This window comes from Rattus norvegicus, chromosome 10 (genome assembly GCF_021556685.1).
Source record: "Rattus norvegicus strain SHRSP/BbbUtx chromosome 10, alternate assembly SHRSP_T2T, whole genome shotgun sequence".
In the NCBI taxonomy this organism is placed as follows: domain Eukaryota; kingdom Metazoa; phylum Chordata; class Mammalia; order Rodentia; family Muridae; genus Rattus; species Rattus norvegicus.
Window position 1 is genome coordinate 36358493 of NC_141543.1, and position 23157 is coordinate 36381649.

The following is a 23157-nucleotide window of genomic DNA, read 5'->3' on the forward strand; positions in this document are numbered from 1 at the left end:
AACCTCCAAGCTACACAACCACCATTAGATGACTGTCTTAGGACAAGCCCAGAGGTAGACTTCCCTGGATCTGAAAGCACAAACTTTCTCTAGTGGTTGTCATGAAACTTGGGTCTTTATTCCCTACTCGCCCAACTTTGCTATAAAATGCTATCAACTTATCATTAAGTTAAATTTGCTCATCAAGAGCTAATGATCTTACTGCCTCTTCAGTATGCTGAGGGAATAGCTTGCCCAGAGTGCTATAATGTTCACAGCCTGTACCAGAAGCATTTGGGCTTTAAAAAAAAAAAATCACTGCAGAGTCCCAAACATCCACATGGGTGCCTTATATTGGCACTTTCAAATTAAGCATTCGAATGAACATTTTAAAAATTGTACCCAGAAGCCTCTGGCTGTCTGCTATGTGGGAATATGCATCCTAGCTTTCTCAAAGACAAACACGCAAGTTAGACTCATTCTGTAAGAACCAATGAAGTAGGCCAAGGAGCTGAAGTCTTTATTATACCTTTTTTTTTCCTCTTAAAAATATTTTAGCAGTTACCAAACATGAGCTGTATTGCTTCTTCCTGGGGAGTGGGGAGAACAGGAAGGAAAAAACGGCATCGGCAGATGGGGTGTCAATTAGTGAGGGATGAGGCCAGACGCTGCTCTTTCAAAAATACATTTTCTTCTTGGCTGAAAATCCTGCAAATGCAAGACCAGGCAGCAGGACATGGGCTGTCTTTTAATTAATTCCTAATGGAGCCAAATAAACTTTTCCCTCTGAGATATAAAACAGGGTCAAGGGGAAACATGATTTCCACATTGAATCCAGCACCTTGGGAACAAATGATTTCCATCCCCATCTCTGCCCCTTGCCAGTTCCCATCCTGCCATCGGTGGGAGGAGCTATTTTAAAACCTCTGCTATCACCAGTGACTCCGACCCCAACTCTACCCCTTTTGAGAGCCTTGCCACGTCTTGCAGTTTGGCTTCAAATATTTGATCTTCCTGCCTCAACCTCCAAGTGCTAGGATTAGATCATACCACAGTTATCAGGCCTCCTGGTGCTCCTGAGTTCAAATGGTACAGCTCTGACAGCATTGAGGCTATTTGAAAATGCTTGTCCAGAAGGCTAACCCAAAGTCAGCTTTGCCACTGCCGTTCTTCCAGGGTACGTGGAGCAGCTGCTTCCCCATCCTCATTCACACAAACACATTTCCCTCTCGGATGTATACACATATACCTCCCTAAAATACCTTTTCTTGAAAAGAGTTAAGCGATTGCAAACTAGGTTCCCGGTAAGAGAAGACAATGATTATGATAACAATCCCAGAAAAATCGATCCTGGAATGGTACAGGGTACCCAAACCATCCCTCCTGTGCTCAGTTCGGTCGAAGCTGCCATCCTGGGAACTGGCACGGGGCCTCGAGTGTTCCCTGGGATTTCTCAATCTGGAGGCATCGTGCAGGCAGCAACCCATATTTAACTGCGTGCTAAAAGATAAGTGCAAGCACTTGGGTGTCAAAAGTGGGGCTTTTCAGTCACTGCATTCTCTAGTTAAGTGGGTGAGGGTAAAGTTTGGGCTTCTCTTCTATCAGAGGTGGAAAGAGGTGACAGGTTTTTGTAAGGCTTATGCCACAGCTAAAAATGACTCTTCCAGCAAAGTATGAATAGTTCCTTTATAAAAATAGGACCACGATTTTGAAAAGAGCCAAAGAAGTCATGTTCTAACATGTTTTTTTTTTTTTTTTTAAGGTATTCTGCTTAAGCAGAACAAGATACGCCGCCCCCACACATCCCTCCTTCGTCTGTCTCCACCCAACCCCAGTCCTCCTGACAGTGCTCTTGGGGCCAGGGATGCTCGGGCCACCTGAGGTTGGAGAGACTTGGGTAGCCCTGCGTGATTAAGTATGCCAGAACTGCACCACGCAAGATCAGTCCTCTCCCTCCAGAATCTCTGGGTGTTCCTTCCAGAAGGCATCCCCAATGAGATCACAGTTCAAAGCCACCAGCTTGGTTCTGGTCCGAGTCACGGCCATCTTTTCCCCTTCCATTTCTGCTGGCAGCCTAATTTCTTGTGTCCTGACTTCATTCACCTACCGGCAGAAGACAGAACAGGGACAACATTGTGAGAGAAGGTAGGGGTGCAAAGAGAATTATGGGAGAAATTCACCTTTTTCGTTGATATGCCACTGACTGCTGGAATTTTATGTATCGGCAGGGTAGCCATCTCTCTATGTAGACATGCATTTAGTCTGGCATGGAGCACGCACCTTTAATCCCAGCACTTGAAAGGTAGGCAGATTTTTATGTGTTCAAGGCTAACTTGATCTGCTCAGTGAGTTTCAGGCCAGCCAGAGTTACACAGTGAGACCGTGCCTCAAAAACGACCAGAATCAACCAGCACTTCTAGTGCTGTGGATGCAGATCTGTGGTAGAGTTCCTCTGATCCTGGGTTGGTCCTTGGCAACACAAACTTTTCAATAACAAGTCTTGGGAAAAGGTTACTTTACTGTATTTTGAAAAGTAATTATGACAGTTGGTTTTCATGTCACCTTGCCACAAATTAGAATCATCTGAGTAGGAGGGACTCCTCACTGAAGTGGGAGGACCCACTCAAGGTGTGGGCAGCATCTTCTGATACCAGAACCAGCTTCCATTGTTGACTAAGGACCAGCAACCCTAGCAGCCTTCCAGGTTTTCGGTGCCTGGAGGACTGTGCAGTTACAGGGCTCTCAGCCTATCTAGTGTAACACAGTCCCCGAGGGATGGCTGCAATTGCTAAGGCTCAAGGGCAAGGCAACTAGTGGGCTCTTACCCTCTTAGGTGAGAGACAGCTGTTGTTACTATATACATACATATAATTATACATATATAACTTATATAAATGTTTATATTCATCCTATTGTTCTGTTTCTCCAGAGGCACCAACTAATACAGTGGACTTTGGAACAAAGAAGAGAATTTATTTCCTGGTTAGCAATAACTGTGGAACTAAGGGTATCTTTCCTCTGCCTGGTTAAGTACCCAAGGCTAAAGAACAAACACGTAAGAAAAGGTTAACAAATGAACTGAGGTTGTCAGTGGGATGTGTGGCTCTCAAGGTAGCCCTTAATCCTTGAAAGCACTCACTCATAAAATACTAACATGAAAAGAAATGAATTGGGGTTGGGGATTTAGCTCAGTGGTAGAGCGCTTGCCTAGCAAGCGCAAGGCCCCGGGTTCGGTCCTCAGCTCCGGAAAAAAAAAAAAAAAAAAAAAAGAAAGAAATGAATTTAAAGAAATAACTATGTCTAAGGGCCAATAGCTGAGAATGGTAGGGTAAGTATGAATTTCTGAGAAATCCAGTAAGACTGCTCAAAGTCAGAACCTCTCATCTGCTCCCTCCATTCTCGTTTTATGGCATCTCTTAGTGCTCAGTCCTTCAGTTGTCCTGAAGGGATGAACCATGTAAAGGTATCGCCAGCCTGGGAAAAAGTAATTTTTCATAATGGTTTATGAATGCAAAATAGGTGTGCCACATGTGCCCAAGGTCAGAAGGGGGTGTTGGATTTCCTGGGACTGGAGTTACAAATGGTTGTGAGCCACCATGTGGGTGCTGGGAACTGAAGCCAAGTCCTCTAGAAAGGAGCAAGTGATCTTAGCTGCTGGGCCATCTCTCCAGCTCCGTACTCCACCCATTAAAAGGGGACACAGAAAACAAGTGCACGAATTTAACATACTATTTACATCTACTCTAAGAGATCCCAGGCCACTACTGACTGATGAGCATACGAACTCTTCCTGCACAGGGCCTTCTTTTGGAACGTATCTATGACATGTTAGTCACCAGCACCGGAGCCACACATGGGATGGTGGGCAAGATGCACCATTTTTCTCTCAACACGTAGCCTTACCTTTTGCCACACTAACACTGTCCCTTTCCTGTACATATGTGGTTCATTGTTGTAGTTGATGTGGAACTCGGAGAACAGAATCTCATTCTTGTCTGCTGTCAGAGTTCCCTGAGGAAACACAGAAAAAAAATCTTCAGTAGGTCTTCTTCCTACCAACCCACCACCCAGGGGAAGGACTGTCAGCGCTCCTCTCACAGTAGCTAATGAGTATCATTTTAATTAAAATTCACACCACTCTACTGAGCTACACCCCAGTTCCTAATATTCTAATCTAGGAGTCTAAATGATGAAATCCCCTTCTGTGCAAACCCTGGCTGCACTGCCCAGGCTGTGTGGGGTTAGTAGGAGCTAACGGGAAAAGAACAACTTTGTGTGCACATCAACTTGGTGTTGGTATTTCTTCCTTGATCACAATGTCATCTCCATTCCGGAGAAGAAAAAGTAGATGAAAGCTATCTTTACTACTTGTTTTGTTTTGTTTTCTTCGAGACAGGGTTTCTCTATGGAGCCCTGGCTGTCCTGGAACTTGCTCTGTGTAAACCAGGCTGGCTGAACTCAGAGATCTGCCTGCCCGCGCCCCAGACCCTCAACTCCCAAATGCTGGGAGTAAAGACAGAGGTGTGTGCTACCACTGCCCAACTGTCTTTTCTAAGAGGAAGCAAAATCTGATTTTGGCTCTGACTGGACATGGCTGTTGGCATTCCTACTGGTATTAATATGTAAGTCTTCACCACTGATACTGTTAGTAAAGACCATGAATAGCTCAGTAATGGCAATGTAGAAGACACTGTATCAGGGCCTGTCACAGTACATCACCTCACTGAAGAATCATGGAAGAAAGCAGGCCAGTACTTACTCAGAACTTACTTCTCTGTGCACTTTCTATAAGCCTGAGGTAAGACCCATTATCCTAAACTTCACTAAAGCAGAGAGGATACAGAGTACAGCTATGTGACTCTCAGCCATCGCCCTCATTTAATTCAGGGGTTTCTAATAGGAGCCCAATAGGATACAGCACGAGGGAAGAGGACTTTCAGGGGCTAAGGAGAAAAGCGCATGCACCATCTACAGAGGTGAGGAGCCAAGACGCAACAGCAGCCGAGTGTAAGCACGCTGACACGGTGGCCCCGAGAGAAGTAATAACTAATACTGCTGACCCCCACAAGGCGAGAGCTTCTGCTACTGATCTTTATCTCCGTTCAAAACAGAGCTGTAAAGGAAGCTAAGGAATAAAAGGGAACATTCCAGAAATGCTATGAGAGACCAGAGCAAATGCCCTCAACTGTGTTTCTGTTGTAGCATCTTTATACCTTTAGTCTCTGCTGGGCCTGCACTGGTGTTAGTCCAGACTGCTGGATAAGGGCCCAGAAAACTGTATTATAAAGATTATTGATGTGACCTGTGAGAAAAACAAAATAACATTTACGTATACTGAATCTTATCCTTATGAACATATAATATTATATACCCACTGTACAGCGTATATTGTATATCCACTTTGTTTTACATAGAGACTATGTTTCCGGGAACACCACAACCCAGCTTCTCTCCACTTTCGAGTACAAAGATCTCAGAGTCATTTAGTGGCTGCCCAGTCTGCCTACACAGAGAACAGATAGTAAAAGGGGTAGGCATGTAAACTTACTCCCTGAAAACAACTTCACATGGTCATGTCAGTAATGCCTAACGCAAATCCGCTGACTTAGGTGTTCATCCTAGAAACAGTTGCCAAGGTAACTCCAGGGGAATGGCAGAGACTATCAAGGGCCGTGCAGCTTGTGACTTCATGAGTTTGTCGCAAAGCAGAAAGGGAGCTGCTACCACGCAGGCTCTGCATAAATGGCGTGGAAATGCAGGACTGCCTTATGTTCTGTATTTACAAAGCAAACATGGGCTGGAGAAATAATGGCTACATGGGTAAGAGCTCTTGTTGTGCGGGCTGGAGGACCTGAGATCAGATCCCGGCACCCGTGTAAGAAGCTGGGCATAGTCACGTGCACCTGGAACCCCAGAGCTGATCTAAGAGTATCTCTAGGGCTTGCCGGCTGCCAGACTTGCTCCAGGTTCAGTCAGGGAATAAGGCGGAGCAGTGATGGAGCAGGACATCCCACTTCTTCCTCTGGCTCTGCAGTGCTTGTACAGGCAAGCGCACATAAGCACATGCATGCACACTCATATACAAACATGCACATGTGCACACATCCATACACACATGGAGCAAACAACTACAGATACTTTTCCCATAAAAATCTCCTAACTTAGTGTATGAGAGACAGCCTGGTGTAGTGCTATACACATTCTAGCACGGGCCTTGTAGAGTTCAGGCAGGATTGAAAGTCAGCTTGGGCTATAAAGAAAGACTCTATTGAAAGGAAAAAAACATTTTTAACTGTCACTTAACTCTAAGCAACACACCGACGAGGCAAACTTGTATGAGACCCATAGCTTTAACGTACAGGTTTGGTAGTTATGACTCAGACTGTGTACTTGGTGGCACTTACAGTCTGCCTGCCGCCAGCTGAGGTAGTCCTTCAAAGTCTGGTTGCTAGGATACAACACGACTCTTCCATCAAATCCTGGGGGATACAGAAGGGGCTGGTCCTCAAAGTAATCACGCCAGTAAAACACGTAACTGGAGGCGAACTGGGAGGCCACGAGAGTCATGAACTTACTTGCAAGACACATTGGGTGGAACAAGAAAAGAGAAAGCGTTTGACATTAATTCCACGCCAAGGTAGGACCTGTGGGCACAATAGGGAGATTATACAAACCTCCTGGTCAGCTAGAAGATAAAATGTATTTAGCCAAGAAAAACTTTTAATATTTGGCTGCATGTTTTGAATGGAGTCAGCCTCTACTTTGAGCTACTCGCTGTCTTAGCACTACTATTCGTGTCATGAAGCACCGTGACCAGAAGTAAGTTGGTGAGGAAAGGGTTTATTTTGGCTACTTTCACATCACTGTCCATCACTGAAGGAAGTCAGGACAGGAACTCACATAGAGCAGGTTCCCGGAGGCAGGAGCTGATGCAGAGGCCATGGAGGGTGGCTTGTGCTTCATGGCTTGCTCAGACTCTTATAGAACCCAGAAGCACCAGCTCAGGGACGGCACCATCCATAATGGGCTGGGCCCTCCTGCATCAATCACCAATTTAGAAAATGCCCACATGCTTGCCTGCAGCCTGATCTTATGAAGGCATTTTCTTACTTGAGGTTCCCACCTCTCAGATAATTTTAGCTTGTGTCCAACCGACATAAAACTAGCCAGCACACTCACTAACACCAAAACTTTTCTCTATAGGATGTGGTATACATTTATAGTTCGAGATTCTGTTATTGTTGTTTTGTGGGTGTGGTACTGTTTTCAGTCTTGGAAGAAAGGGAACCCTTATTTTAAAAACCTACCTATCATATAATATTGATTGCTCTAAGAGTTTCGATATACTACCAAATTCACTATCAGATGTCTTTTCTTAGTTAAAAAGTTTAACACTTTAATTAACCCCTGGCAAAGCTACCCATGAATCAGTAATACTCTGTTCATAGTCTAAATCTTCAATAGGTCAGTCTGGAAGCTGGACACAGAAGGGAAAGAATTAGAGAAAGAAAGCATCTAAAAAAATTAGAAGGAAAGGAAAACAGTCAACATAGGACATGTGCACTCTGCAAATGCAACATCACCCACAATCTTTAAGATCTCAGCTATTGCCGTGATCAACAGAGGAACAGAGAACGGGAGAAAACAACCTAATAGGAGGCTGGCTTTGAAACTCACCTGGCTCTTCTTTTGAACCAATTGCTTCTCTTCCTAAACACAAAGCTGTACTCATCACTCTGTCCATACGCAATCACAATGTCCTCCAGCTCCTGCATTACTGTCTGGGCACATTTGGTCATCAGATGGAGAGCTCGACTGTCATTAGGTTTGGCAAAGTTGTGCTTCTCAGCAAACCTTCATAGACAAAAGAGAAGGGCACAAATGGTGGAGAGTCTGTCATTACCAACACCATCTACAGAGGCAGTTAAAAGAGATGGAGAAATAGCTCAGTAGGTAAACCGTTTGTCAGGTCCAAGTTCTGGCCCCAAACATAAAGGGGGGGGGGGTAGGGGCTTGGTGGCACCTGCTCGTAATCCCAGTTCTGTGGAGGTTGAGACAAGAGGATTCCTGGGGCTAGATGACCACTGGGCTAGAGTATTTGGTGAGTTCCAAGGAAGTTCCATGAGAGACCCTGTCTCAAGAAAGACAAGGCGGACAGCTCTGATGAGTAACATCCAATGTTGACCCTACACTTACGCGTAGGCATATATAGGAAAAAATAGCAAGTTTCTCTTTCTTGCTTTGACGAACTGACAAAAAGGGATACAACTGCTTCAATCCCCTTTCCTGTGAAGTTTCATCTTCCTGGGTGAATAGAGAAGATTACCCTACCAGGTTGTGCCAATCATTAGGAGATCAAAATGTAATTATACCTGGCTCTTACTAAGTGCTCTATAAACATTACTATAGTTCCATGACTTATACAGCTATAAACTGATTATAAACTAATAACACGGTCCTTTATTGAAATTAGGTCCCCAATAGTTTGCATTCTCTTCCTTTTTCCTCCTGACTTTAGTGCAGCCAGTCCAGGTAATGTGAAGCTGACGACGACGAGAAAGGGATATACTGTCAACTCCTGATCACAGTTAGGCTTATGCAGGCCTCTTAATAGCTCTCGGAAATAACAAAAGGGTTGCACATTTGGCTTAAGTTTAAGTAGGGAACCCAGAAATAACATCCCCCACCTACACACACACACACAAAGTTCTTGCAAACAGGTTTCTGCTTAGGTAGCACGGACTTTTCACCAACTGCAATAGCCGGCTTCTTTTAAATATTTCAACCACCGAGCAGCAAAGCCTGCTCTTAGAGCAAGTCCTTCAGGTGACGCTCAATACCGAGTGCTCATTGGCTGCCGCGTTTCCCCGGTAACTATCAGTGGCACACTTCCCGGAAGTGCAAGCGCACCACGCGGTCTCCCGCCCCGCCAGCTCACCGGTGAAAATTCCGGCCGTCCAGACGCACCACAACCCAGCAGTGGGGCAGGCATGTGTCGTCAACCTCAAAATCCCGCACGTACTCAAACTTGCTCTTGGCCATAGCCACCCCCAACCTCAAGCACCGTCTTAAAGTAACGGAAGTAGCGGCCAAAGGACTGCCGATCCTAGCTGTGCTGAAAGCCCACATTAGCCATAGGGAAGCGATGGACGGGCCCCACCCCGGAAGTTCCTGTCGCTGTCGGAACCGCTCTAGCCACGGTGGAGGTTTCTCTCTTGACTCTCCTGTCTTCACCTTGGCGGGCTGCCAGAAGGCTGTGTTCTGTTTGGTTGCTGTTTCTTTCTGCTCCCTACCAGAAACAAATCACCCTTAAGAAGCGATCAGATCTTATTTTGTGACCCAAGTTTGAAAGTGTAGTTGTGACCTTTTTGCCTCTTACTTCTAAATAGCATTTATAAAGTATTTCCAAGAAGCATTTCTCAATTCCTTGCAAAGATGAAACACAGTAAATTATCACTTTATAGCTCCGGGGTAGGGGGTGACGCGGGGGACCTTCCAGATTCTTCTAGGTAAGTTTCAACAAGGAACATAAAATAGAAATCTATCATCTGTACAAATTTGTATTTTTCTTCCGTTGACCCTGTTTATTTTTCCCAGGGTTATTTACTGGTTCTTTCAAAAGTGTGGTTTTAAACAAAGAAAATGCTGGTAAGACAGTTCAGTCCGGAAAGTAACTTGACACCAAGGGTGATAACTTTGATCCCGGGAAGGCACATGATGTGACCTTCCTTTCTCAGGTTTTCCAATAGGGAATGTTACCCTGCCATATGCCATTAGGTGAATTTAAAATTTGTATTCATCACTATTAAAAGATTTTTGTGGGTTATGAGTTTATGCCCGTTTGTGTTTATGTGCATGTGGAGGTCAGAGGGGGGGACATCAAGGATCTTCGTCAATCCCTCTCCCTCTTAATTCTTGAGACTGTCTTGCACTGAACCTGGCTGTCACTGATTCATTCACGGAGAATTCACTAGGTGGTGGGCAAGTTTTAGGGAGCCCCCTCCCTTTGCCTTCCTAACACTGGGATTCACAGGTATAAACTTCCACATCCTACTTTATATGTGAATGTTAGGAATCCAAACTTGGATCTCTGTACTTGCCTGGGGAACACATTAAAATTACAGAGCTATCTCCCCACTCTTGTACTCAGGGTATTTTTAAAAAGGCATTTCCCAGCTTCACCCATTGGGCACTGATGAAATGGTACCCAGCAAGCAATAGGCATCCAATTTGTGGTTGTCTGTGCCACTCTCCACTAGAATAAACTGGTAGAAGTGTCACAGAAAACACAAAATGAGCTTGGGACTCCTGTTGTGCCAGAAGGGAAAGAACTGCTAGGCGTAATAAGAGGGTGTAACAAAATAAGCCCAGAGGAGGGCCTCCACTGAGCAAACTCGAGATGATTTTAGTGTCAGTAAAAACAACACTAACTGATTATCATACAGGGAAAAAGCAGAGGCCCATGCACCATAACAATACTCAAAGGACAGCTCATAGACAGTGTTGGAGGTCATTGTCACACTCACATTTTACACTGGTAATTACTAAAGGGAACAAGGTCTTTTTCTTGTCTCTTATATAGAACTATAGTTCAATGCCCGTTGATGAGGGGAGGCACTTTACAAAAGCATGCCGACTAGTTTCAAACACAGAAAGGTGGGCTCAGAGAACCACTTTTGGTTTTTTTTTTTTTTGTTTTGTTTTGTTTTGTCTGTAAACATCTTTGAAATTATTAATTCCAACATGGATCATCAATGGATGCTAAAACTGTGATTTATGGAATTAGTGAAAGACACCCTATTCTGGTGGTATTGTCCCCAGATTGTTTGCGAGTCACAAAGCGAAAAGCACAATCACAAGCGAGAGCACTTGCTACCTTCAGCTAGTCTCCAAGGAAGTGCTATCGATTTAGCCAAAGCCTGCAGCCACTGGAGATCAACAACACAGACACAAACAGCACAAGACAACAGCACTGACACAAACAGGATTGCTTACAACTGACTCAAGTATGACTCCAGGGGGCCACAGTCTTCTCCATACGTTAAAATCAGATACGTTTGAAATTGCCAATTACCAGGGTGCTCATGGAATCTTTTCAAGTATGATACAGGCACTAGTGTATCTTCTTTCTCTTAAATAATTTTCTCGCTCTTACTTCTCCCTCTTGCTCTTTGTTCTTCGCTGCTCTTGCCCCCTTCCCCCTTCCCACCACATGGCCCTGGCCGACTGCCTTTCCTCTTCTCTTCTTTCACTAAACCTCTCCATGTAGAAAAATTTTTTTTCTTTTAAAAGAGATTTTCTTTTTTTGTTATATGTATATTCATGTGTACCCAAGGAGACTGGTGTGTGTGTGTGTGTGTGTGTGTGTGTGTGTGTGTGTGTGTGTGTGTGAGAGAGAGAGAGAGAGAGAGAGAGAGAGAGAGAGAGAGAGAGAGAGAGATTGATTCCTTGGAGCTGGAGGTGGTTGTAAGACACACACTCCCCCCAGATGTGTGTGCTGGGAGTTGAACTCCAGTTCTCTGATAGAGTAGCAAGTGCTCTTAACCAATAAGTCGTCTCTGCCACACCTCTTGCATGCCTTAAGAGACTTAAAAACTTAAAAAAAAAAACCATAGTAGAAACACTGTGCACACTAGGGTAATTTAGCATAGTAGAAACACTGCACACTAGGGTAATTTAGCATGGCACCGAGTAGGAACATTGCACAGGTTTGTATGCAGATGTACAGCAAATCCTAGTAATGACTTTCCCAGAAACTCCTACGTTCTTTCCATCAATTTATCAAATCCCCAGTGGTTTTGTGGTGCTTCTGGGGTTTCCAGTGCTTTGTGACTTGAATTTAAACTTCGTGCTTACTTTCCTGGTTTCTGCCACAGATCAGGTAGGGCTCACCATGGGAGCTTCTAGGAACTCAGGCCCCCGCCAATGCTCTACTGTGTTTGATGTATGGATGTTTTCACTGGTGTGTGGTGATTTTACAAAATAGTGGGTTTCCTTTTCCTCCATGCCTGTAGCATACTCTGGTTATGTCCATTCCCCATTGTCCTCTCCTAGTCCTCACACATACTCTACCTGATCCCATTGCTTCTCCAACAGTTCCATTTTCTATGTACACATCTTTTTTAGTCCACATATGAGAGGAAAATACATACACAGCAGTCAGCCTGTTTCTTTTAGCTTACAGCTCACCATGAAGGGAAGCCATGGTAGGAAGTCGGAGGCAGGAACCAACATGGAAAGCTGGCTTGCTGCTCAGTTGGCTTTCTTTTCTTTCTCCTCTCTGTGTCTCTCTCTCTCTCTGTCTCTCTCTCTCTCTGTGTCTCTCTCTCTCTGTGTCTCTCTCTCTGTCTCTGTCTCTCTCTCTCTCTGTCTCTCTCTCTGTATCTCTCTATCTCTGTCTCTCTCTGTCTCTCTCTGTCTCTCTCTGTCTCTCTCTGTCTCTCTCTCTCTCTCTCTCTCTCTCTGTCTCTCTCTGTCTCTCTCTCTCTCTCTGTCTCTCTCTCTCTCTCTCTCTCTCTCTCTCTCTCTCTCCTTTCTTTCCCCCCACCCCCCGGAGCTGAGGACCGAACCCAGGGCCTTGTGCTTGCTAGGCAAGCGCTCTACCACTGAGCTAAATCCCCAGCCCCTCTCCTTTCTTTTTTAAGACAGGGTCTTGTAGACTGCTGTCTGTAAGCAGGTGAGGGTAAGTGACAAACAAGGCTAGAGCCTGTGACTGGACAGTAGAGGAGGGCGGGTTGTGAGTTTTTGAAAGGTGGGAGAGATAGGAGAGTGAGGAGAAAGAAGGAAGATGGAGGAAGAGAAGGACAGCCCAGATCCGCGTGGCTTTAAATAGCCACAGGTAGCTATGAATATCATATAAGGGATGGATTATTACAGGGCAATTTGTCCAATCTAAGTGGGCAGTTTATATTAATATCAGTTAGCTCTGAGTTCATTGTGTGGGTGTTTGTGGGTTGAGAATTTACTGATATAAATCTGACTGATAAATTACAAGCCTCCAGAGTTTTGAGTTTATCAGGTTACAGGGATCTGTGTTAGCTAACCACAGGATGGGTGGTTGCTGCATGGGACAAGCCATGAGGTGGCGAGACCACCTCCAGGTCCAGAGAATAGCCAGTGATAGCGTGGCATGGTGCATCCTCTCTTATTATTTAATGCAACAGGGTCTCACCATGTAGTTATAGCCGTCCTGAAACTAAATTCACTCTGTAGTCCAGGCTGGCCTTGAACTCATAGAGATCCTCCCACCTCTGCCTTCTGAGTGCTGGAATTAAAGGCGTGTGGTGTCCTGCCAGATTCAGTTTGATTTCTTTTTTTTTTTTTTTTCTTTTTTCTTTTTTCTTTTTTTCGGAGCTGGGGACCGAACCCAGGGCCTTCCGCTTGCTAGGCAAGCACTCTACCACTGAGCTAAATCCCCAACCCCCTCAGTTTGATTTCTTATACAACCCAGGGCCACTTGCTCAGACTGGCACTCTCTATAGTGGGCTGGGCTCTCCCACATCAACCATTAATCAAGGAAATGCCTCATAGATAGGACCCCAGGCCAATCTGACAGAGACATTTCTTCAATTGAGGTTCCCTCTTTCCTGATTTGCGTCACGTTGACAAACAACAAACAAACAAACAAACAAACAAACCAATAAGCTGTTCCAGATTTCAAAGAAAGGACTTCAAAGTCAAACCAAACTCAGTTTACAAACCTTGACTCAGTACTACCTTCAAAACTGCTTTAAATTCATGGCGGTGGTCTAATTGCAAGCAGTCACCAATCACCAGTGTCTAATTGAGTTCATTTTTTGTTTACCACTGTTTTTTGGGGTTTTTTTGTTTGTTTGTTTGGTTGGTTTTTGTTTTGTTTTTTTTTCTCCAGAGAGGCATTTTGATCCCCCAACAGCCTCAGTGCAAATCCCAGGAAGTGGCTTGAGAAGTTTCACCACTGGGTGGCGCAGTGTCTTTTTGCTGTTAGTTAATTAGGTCAGTTTGATACACATACCATGTTTTGTGATCACATTCACTCTCCATTATCATCTTTATATTCCTCGCACCCCTCATGACCCACTTCCTCCCCAACTAGTTTTCTCACCCTACTTTCATATCTTGATTTTCTTGGTGCAGGTCTAGTGCCTGTAGCCACAGCTGCATGTGTTTATGACTACAATGGCCACCCCGTTACCATAAGACTGTGGTTCAGCTTTTGCTCTGCTCCTCTTTCTTGACGCTTCCTGCACCTTGGGGCCAGTTTCGATCTTCCGATCTTCCGTTTAGAGCAGAGGAGTCCGTAGTCCTCTGTTCTTAGCAGCAACTCAGTGCTTACTCTGTGTTTGTTGAAACAGTGTAGCCATGTGTGGAGAGTGTACTGCAGGGGAGTATTATGGGCTTACACAGGAGGGGGAGGTACAGAATTGGAACAGGAATGCAACCTACTGGGAATATTCATTACTCAAAAGTGTAGAGTTAGGGTGAGCAGTGGTGGTGCAGGCCTTCAATCCCAGCACTCAGGAGGCAGAGACAGGCAGATTTCTGTGTTCGAGGCTGACCTGGTCAACAGAGTGAGTTCCAGGACAGCCAGGACTGCACAGAGAAACCCTGTCTTGAAAACAGAAAAAAAAGAAAAGTAAAGTAGGAAATTATGGAAGATATAGGAGACTAGAAGTATTTGGCAAGGCAAACACAGGTAGCCAGAAAAGGCAAAGGTAGGAGAATGTTAACAAGTACTGATTCTAGTGGTTGCTATAGGGATATGTTTTCTATATATACATATAGAAAAATTGTATCTCACCAAATTATCTTAAAGTCCAAACAGACATCTGGTCCATCTTTCAAGTATGTACTCACTCACTGCATGGCTTTACCTAGCTGCATTACACGTGAATAGGTTGGACCCGTTAGCTTTGGTTTGTGCCTTCCGTCTTCTGTGGTTGGAGCTCTGATCATTGCTTTTATATCCCAGACAGGCAGAAGAAGGGAAAAGGCAGCTAAAGGCCATACCTCCTGATGACTCATCTCTCTTTATGCGTTTCTTACTAAAGTGGCAAAATTCTGCTTACATATTTCTGGTTGTTCTTATCTTCAGAAGAGGCCAGGACGTTTTGTTTTTTTTTTTTAAGCCTGGCGTCTGACTGTCTCCAACAATAAGCATTTTTTTCTGAAGTATTTTTTTTAAATGCCAACATGGTTTTGTTATATTTCTATTTCTGAGACTTCCATTCAGAAACTACTTTTTTCATTAGGATTTGGTTTATTTTCTCTAGACCTAAGCTTATTTTGAGAACAGCTTATAGAACTTATTATAAAAATTTCACTATTCATTTTTACATAGCTGTTTCATCATCCATGAAGACCCAAACTGAGAGTTATGGCAGATGGTACTGAAAATAAAATAGCGCCTCTCTGTGCAACCTATTTTGCAAAGTGGAAAAATATATAATGCACCATTAAAAGCTGCCTCGGGCTGGCAAGATGGCTAGGCAGGAAAAGGTACTTGTCACGGAGCCTGATGACCTGGACACTCTGAAAGGAAAGACCAACTCTCCCAAGTTGTCCTCCGATCTATGCTTACTCTATATACAGGGTGGGATAACCTCACTGCCTTCCCTCATAGCCCACAAGTCCCAGGAAAGGTCATGGTGGGGTCAGTAAGGGTCTCATAGGTTAGAGGGCGAGTCTGGAGCTAGGAGTAGTCCGTGGGAGCACTAGGCAATCTTAGATGAAGGTGGAGACAGATGGCAGGGACAGAGGGACCTAAAGCTGTTCATACACCCAAGAAACATGAATAGCAATGGAGGGTCAGGGTGATACCAAAATGTCCCAGCAGAGTAACTCAGCATGCATTTTCTAGCCTAAATGCCAAAAGTCAAAAGTCCACCTATCTCCCCTCCCACCCAAGCCTCCACAGGAATCATATCTTGGAGAGACAGCATTTGTATAGAGAACTCAGAACCAGCCCATGTATGCCAACTGCACTCCAGTTGGGTGGGTGGGGGCAGAATGAAAGAACAACCCCTATCCCCTGGGGCAAGCCTTTCAGCAGAAGGCACAGTCTGTGCTGGGCAGAAGTAGCGTTGTAATCACAGGTTGGGGCTGCAAAGTTGGAGGTCGTGTTATGAAAGAGAATGAGATATTACGAGATCCAGCACTGACGTGGATAGAGGATGGGTCATTAAATGACACGAAGCACTTCAGTGCAGGCACTGACTGACAAAGCAACTGATAAACAGTGCTTCGTGTGTCACCTGCCACGCTCAGATGAGTCACAGCCCAGCCGTGATACAGACGACTGCATCTACTGAGCCTCCAAGCGCTGTGTGATTCTGGGTGATAGCCCTTCCTAGGCTAGCTCTCCTGTTTTGAGGGGTGGGGACAGGTAATGGTATTTCATTATGCAGCCCCGACTAGCCTGAAACTTGTTAGGTAGATCTCCCTGCCCCTGCTTCCTGTGTACTTGGATAAAAGACACCAGTGTGTGTGTCACCATGTCCGGCAAAGTCATGTCTTTATCGTCAGAACAACCCATCTTGTGAATGAAAATGTAAACAGAAACTTTAAAAAATAGGGATTAAAGCTACACTTCTAGTGTCATATTGTTTCCTCAGTTACTGCCACCCACCTTATTACCTGATAATGAGCCAAAGGTTTAACCGTATGTACACGTTTTATACGGTGGCTTGTGGAGATGCTACGAAAAATGAACAGCAAACTGAGAGAGTTACCAGATCCCTAGGGTTCGAGCTGAACTCAAACTAGATGCTACCTACCCTCAAATGGGGGTGTTGCTAGAGGACCCACTCACTAAGCTCCACACGAACCCGCCTCAGAGAATTCTAAGGGAGGACAAGAAAGCTTTGAACTCACAAAATTACCTTGTAAAACTCAGCGCATGGAGAATGTAAAGGTAGAGGTGTTCACATCCGTTTCGAGAGAAAACAACCAACCAACCAAACAGAATTAATGCATGATCTAACAATTCTACTTTATAGAGTTTACACTCAGAAGAACTAAAAACAATTTCTTTCTTCAGTGTTTTAGATTTCCTTCCTTCCTTCCTTCCTTCCTTCCTTCCTTCCTTCCTTCCTTCCTTCCTTCCTAAGTTTCTCTTTGTAACCCTGGGAGTCCTGGAATTCATTCTTTAGCGCAAGCTGGCCTGGAACTCAGAGATCCTCCTGCCTCTGCCTCCCAAGTGCTGGGATTAAAGGCATGCGCCACCACTGCCCCACTTAAAATTTTCGTTATATAGATCTTGCACTTTCTCAGTTAGCTTTTTTTTTTTTTTTTTTTTTTGGGTTCTTTTTTTCGGAGCTGGGGACCGAACCCAGGGCCTTGTGCTTCCTAGGTAAGCGCTCTACCACTGAGCTAAATCCCCAGCCCCTCAGTTAGCTTTATACTAAGGTCTGCCCCACCCCCTTTTTTCTTTAGAAAGTCTAACGATTTGGGTATGCTAATTTTGTAATCAGCCACTTTCCTGAAAGTGTTTATCAGCTTTGGGAATTTCTTAGAGTCCTTGAGGTCTCTCAGGAGAACCATGTCATACAGAAATAGGGACTTTAACACCTTCCCTTCCTGTATGCATTCCTTTCTTTCCTTCTTTGTCTTTTTGCTCTGGGTAGGACTTCAAGTCCTCTACTAAATAGGGGTGGTGAAGATGACCACCCTAGTCTTGTTCCTGATCATAGAGGGAATGTCTGATTCTTTTCTCCATTTAACACAAAGATGGCAATAGGTTTGTCGTATACAGATGGCCTTTAATACGTTGAGATATCTTCCCTTCATCCCTAATCTCTGCAGGATTTCATCCTGAAGGGATGTTAGATTTTGTTTGGATATGCAATCTGGTTTAGATCCCAAAGAGATATTTGTATACCTATGACCATGGCTAAGATGAAAACGTGGCCCAATCAAATAATGGATTGATAGGCAGGATTAAATGTGGCATATATTTATAACATTTCTGTCTGAAAGAGTAAGGAGATACTGACATGCTATGACATGGCTTAACTTTGAGGATGCCAGGCCACATGAAATGAACCAGTCACAAAACCACGACTGGCATGCGGTTGCACTCAAGTGAGGTGTCAGGAGTAGTCAAGTCCACAGAGACAGAAAGTAGACTGGTGGTTGCTGATGGTGGAGTGATTCTTTGTTTAATGGATGGAGAATTTAGTTTTATAAGATGAAAAGACGTCTGGGGATTGGTTCACAATTATGTAGTTGTTCTGAACTGTCTGCTTAAAAATGGCCAAGACGCTAAATTTTATGTGTATTTTCCCACTGTTAAAAAGACAGAAAGCAGTCTGAACATGACAGGTATTTATGGCCTACATCCATACTGGCCTCTATTTTTTATTATTTCTATTACTTTAAAGGCCACGGTAATGGAGAGAGAAGTAATTGGCTTAGGTATGGAAGTCGTATTTCAGTCTGTCTTCCTTCATACTGACTCATTTCAATTTCAGTAAGAGCTGCATTATGTAAATGAGATCCAGGGTGGAAGAGGGGAGGAAGGACTAGCTTGCCCCTAGATCCTCCTTCTCCCTCTGAACCACTCTAACCCAATTTCTGTCTGAGTCATGGACGTGCTTCCAGGAAAGGCTGATTATTTCTGTCGTAGTTTCCAAACAGAGAGAAGCATTGGGACAAACCAGAATGCACAAGGTTATGAAACCTGGAATGAATATTCTAGAAGAAATGAATAATTACAGAGCCTTGATTGTGCGTGCGTGCGTGCGTATGTGTGTGTGTGTGTGTGTATTTTAAGATATCTCTTATGTAGCTCAGAATGAGTTGATTTTATTTTAAGATACCCATTGATTGTGTGTCCTTAAGTGGATATATTTAGTCAACTGCTCTATTCAGCAGAACTCCAGAAGGATTTATTTGCTAAGGCCTGGGGAAAAGAAGTTAGGAGGTTAGGAGAACAAAAATTGGAAATCAGATACGATTTCCTAGTCCACTAGACTTTGTCATATTTATTCCATGAATTTACTCAATCACCGGACAAATGTTTCTTAATTTCCTACTATGTTACATGTCCATCTGGTGAAACAAAGAAATGCCAGTGGTGCCTGCCTAATGGGGTTCATGGTCCGCTGAGATGATAGTTTAAGGTATATTGCAGTCACTGACCTGTCCAGTGAGCTGGGATCACTCATGGAAATGTCTCTGGCAAAATGATACTTAAATGGAGACCCATCACGAGGCTGACAGCTTGTTTCATAGGTTCCTGGAATCTCCTGTTGTAGTATTGATTGAACATTTTGCCTAAGTTATTTGCTTGTATAAGATTTTGGAGAAGTACTGAGAGCAAATGAGTTTTCATATCATTATGGATCAGAAATTCATAAAATATCTGTTACGTGAGAAGGGATACTGTCTGGAACGGTAATAAATACTGACAACTTCCAGGCTGTGCCAGTCACCTTTCTTTTTTTTTTTTTTTTTTTTTTTTTTTTGGTTCTTTTTTTTTTGGAGCTGGGGACCGAACCCAGGGCCTTGTGCTTCCTAGGCAAGCGCTCTACCACTGAGCTAAATCCCCAACCCCTGCCAGTCACCTTTCTTACTGCTGTGACAAAACACCTGGCAAAGAAAACCTTTAGAAAGGAAGAGTTTGGGCTCACGTTTGAAGGGATAGGGTCCGCCATGGGGATGAACATAGGGCAGCTAGTCAGACTGCATCAGCAGTGCAAAAGGGAGAGATTAAGCGGGGATGCTTAAGCCTTTCTCCTTTTCCTTTTTATTCTTCTTGGGACCCTGGCCCATGGCATTGTGAGATCCACATTTCAGGATGGTCTTGTGTAGTAAAAATTATTTAAATCCTAGCCTGGAGCTTCTACCCTGCCTTGATCATTGAGTTCCAGGATAAAAACCGCACTCACAGCCTTTAAATTTACAATAAGCCTTAATAGTTTAATAGCTGCCTACCCTCCATACTATTAGAATCTATTTCCCTATTAATAACTCCATGTTATTACTCACTATGTTTCATCTGGGCTGCTCTTAGCTCCAATTGGGCAGCCCTCAGGGCCAAGCTCTTATTTCTTAACCCATGGCTGCTTCTCTTTTCTCCCACATGTTCTTCCTTTATCCCCATGGTGGCTTCTTTATTCTCCTTCTCCTCATGGTCCTCTCTCACCCAAGCCCTCAAAACCTCAACCCCACCTATGTCTCTTCTGTCCAGTTATTGGCTGTCGGCCTCTTTACTCACCAATCAGAATAAAGTTGGGGGCAGGATCACAGGGGTTACATCCGGACTCCAGGCCTTACCCACCCCCTCACTTAACATTATAATACACAGTAAAAGGCCAACCCCAGCAGTCTTGTCTCCTCAGTCAAACCTCTCTGGAAACACCTTTAAGGACACACTCAAGAGGTGTATCTCCTAGGCGATTTCAAGTCCATGTAAATGGACAACAAGGTCTTACCACCTCACAGGCAGAAAAATAAAGAGTTTCCAAACCATTCTCTCACACAGGGTCTCTCACTCACTCCTCCCAGTGAGTCTATAGGTGAGTCAAGAGAGAAATTTTCAACATTATAAAAGAAAAAGGTTGGGAGGGGCAGTTAATGAAGTGTCTTTCTAGAATCTGTGTTCTAGACCTGGAGTCAGAAATCAGTCCTTTTGCCTCCCAGTAATGGTCCTCTCTACTACCCTGTTTCATCATGGTTTTACCTTTCTAAGTTTAGTCCTCAGCAGTTCAACAATGTGTTCTCATATGCAGGCCAAGAGTCTCAGGCAGAGATAACCTTTTCTTACCTTTGCTTCAGGGTGAGCACAGTGCAAATTAGGAAAGAGCTCCCTGCTCTTCCTGGGTCTCCCCTGAGCAGACCTAGACCTTACAGGCAGAAGGCTTGGTAAAATACAGCACACTCTGGGCTTCATACCTTGGGAGGGAATGGGTAGGTGGGTGAAGGAGCACCCTCATAGAAGCAGGCGTGGGGGTTGGGATATCGGGTTTCTGGAGGGGAAACCAACCAGGAAAGGGGATAACATTTAAAATGTAAATAAAAAATATCAAATAAAAGAAAAAATATGTATCAGTAAAGTTCCTGGCATACAGGAAGCAATTGATAAACATTTAACAAGTTACCAAGATCATAACTTTTTGCATACATGTAACAGTTGTGTTTTTTTTTTAATTCTTAATTCGTCAGGGTATAAATCATGTAAAATAATATAAGTATTCTCAATAACTACTCTTTTCTTATTTCTTGGTAATTAGTGACTACATTAAAAAAAATCGGGGCTGGGGATTTAGCTCAGTGGTAGAGCGCTTGCCTAGCAAGCGCAAGGCCCTGGGTTCGGTCCTCAGCTCTGGAAAAAAAAAAAAAAGAAAGAAAGAAAAAGAAAAGAAAAAGAAGAAAAAAAATCTATGACCAGTGCTCAGCAAGATGTCTCCATGGGTAAAGGTACCTGCTTCCAAGTCTGAAAATCTGAGTTTGGCCCCTAAACTACATGGAATTACACAAACCTACTAAGGTGAGAGTTGCCCCTGGGGTCCTGAAAGCTGGTGAACTGACCCTGTAGCTCACCTGAGCAGCACAGTAGGCCTGGCCCTGACTGAGGGGGTGGGAGGTGAGCCAGCCCCAGGGTAGGAAAGGGGAGCTTGTCCTGACACTTGTCTGCTATGAGGAGGTGTGGGTGTAGGGGTGACATACTCCTCCTGTCAGGGGCACTGCCTCTGACAGGAGAACTAGTCCCAGGGTTGTGAGAGAGCGAGAGCTGGCTGGCCCTGCCCCTAGATTGAGGCGGTGCTCTGGAGAGTGAGCCCTGCACCTTGTCTGGGCAGCACAGTAGAGCTGGCGGCCCTGGTGGAGTGGGCACAGATGAGCTGGCCCTGAAGGTGATGTGGGTGTGAGGACTCCTAGCTCTGCCACCTCACAAGTTGTAACCTTCAGGAGAATGGGCCCTGCACCTTGCCTGGGTAATACAATGAGGCTGGCCCTGATAGTGAAGGCACAATTGAGCTATCCCCCAGGATGTGAGAGTGGGAGAGCTGGTCCAACCCCTCACAGGCTGCAGCACCCTGAAGAGTGAGCCCTGCACCTTGACTGAGCGGCCAGGTGGAGCTGGCACTGGAGGTGCGGATGCAGGTGAGCCAAGGACAGCTTTGGGTGGCCTAGATGGAGAAGTACTGGAGAGCTTGCCTTGGTGGTGCGGATAAGGAAAGGCCAGGTTGACCAGCTCAACTACCACCCAGGCCCAGATCCAGAGCTCTGAACTGGCCCACCTCAGAATCTGAATCATCCACGAATGGTTGAGATGTGTTAAAGGGCCAGTCCTGCTGTTCCAAAGCTGCAGGATCCCCATGACACAGGCAACAACAGGGTAACCGAGAAGAGTCCTCCAATATTGATTGACAGTGTCTCAGAAACCAGAGACTTTGAACCAGATAAAAGACTCATTGCAATGAGGATTTGCACATGAAGATGTATGGACAGAGGGATTTGCTGTGGGTCATACTGTAACATACTAACATACTACAGCTTCCACGACGAGATGTTTTCTATGCTCTGGTTTGTGTGTGTGTGTGTTATTTCATGGAGGTGGTTGCAAGAGCAAAGGGCAGATATGAGGGGAGGGGACTGAGGTGCCTGATGTGAAAACTCACAAAGAAACAATCACAAGTTAAAAGAAAAGAACCTAGTCCTGTGAGTTGCCTTCTCACTTTCCTGCTCACTCCTACCTGCAAAAATAAATTAAAATGTGGTTTCAAAAAGTAACATAAAGAATATTGGCCAGGTTTGCTTTTGTCACCAAACCTGCAAGGGGGTGTGTACAAACTAACTGTGGGCTCTCTTTCTTCCTTCTTCTCCTTCCTTCCTTCCTTCCTTCCTTCCTTCCTTCCTTCCTCCCTTCCTTCCTTTTCTGTTTCCTCCCTCTCTCCTTTTCCCTCCTTCCTTCTTTCCTCCATTCCTTTCTCCATTTCTTCCTCCTTTCCTCTCTTCTTTCCTTTCTTTGTTCCCTTCCTCCTTCTTTTCCTTCCTTCCTTCCTTCCTTCCTTCCTTCCTTCCCCTTTCTTTTTGAGACAGACTTAGAATCTTTCTATGTATGCCTGGCTGTTCTGGAGGCCTCAGACTTACAGAGCTCTGCCTGTCTTTGCCTCCTGAGTGCTAAGATGAAAGGCACATGCCACCAAGTCTGGCTACCAGTGAATTCCGATGTCTCTGAACTTAGAAATGGAGTAC

At 44.6% G+C, this 23157-nt stretch overlaps 1 protein-coding gene across 8 annotated transcripts; it reads right to left on the reverse strand.

Annotated features, from left to right (window-relative positions):
* Window positions 1–478: 478 nt before the first annotated feature.
* Thg1l (tRNA-histidine guanylyltransferase 1-like) lies at window positions 479–9137 on the reverse strand. Of its 8 annotated transcripts, none has more exons than XM_087571619.1 (7): window positions 8723–8824; window positions 8003–8110; window positions 7657–7833; window positions 6384–6553; window positions 5193–5281; window positions 3883–3990; window positions 479–2082 (listed from the first exon to the last, which is right to left on the reverse strand). In XM_087571619.1, exons 3-7 carry the CDS (start codon window positions 7776–7778, stop codon window positions 1921–1923), a joined length of 651 nt encoding a protein of 216 aa, XP_087427745.1. In that variant the 5' UTR covers window positions 7779–7833; window positions 8003–8110; window positions 8723–8824; the 3' UTR covers window positions 479–1920.
* Window positions 9138–23157: the final 14020 nt, after the last annotated feature.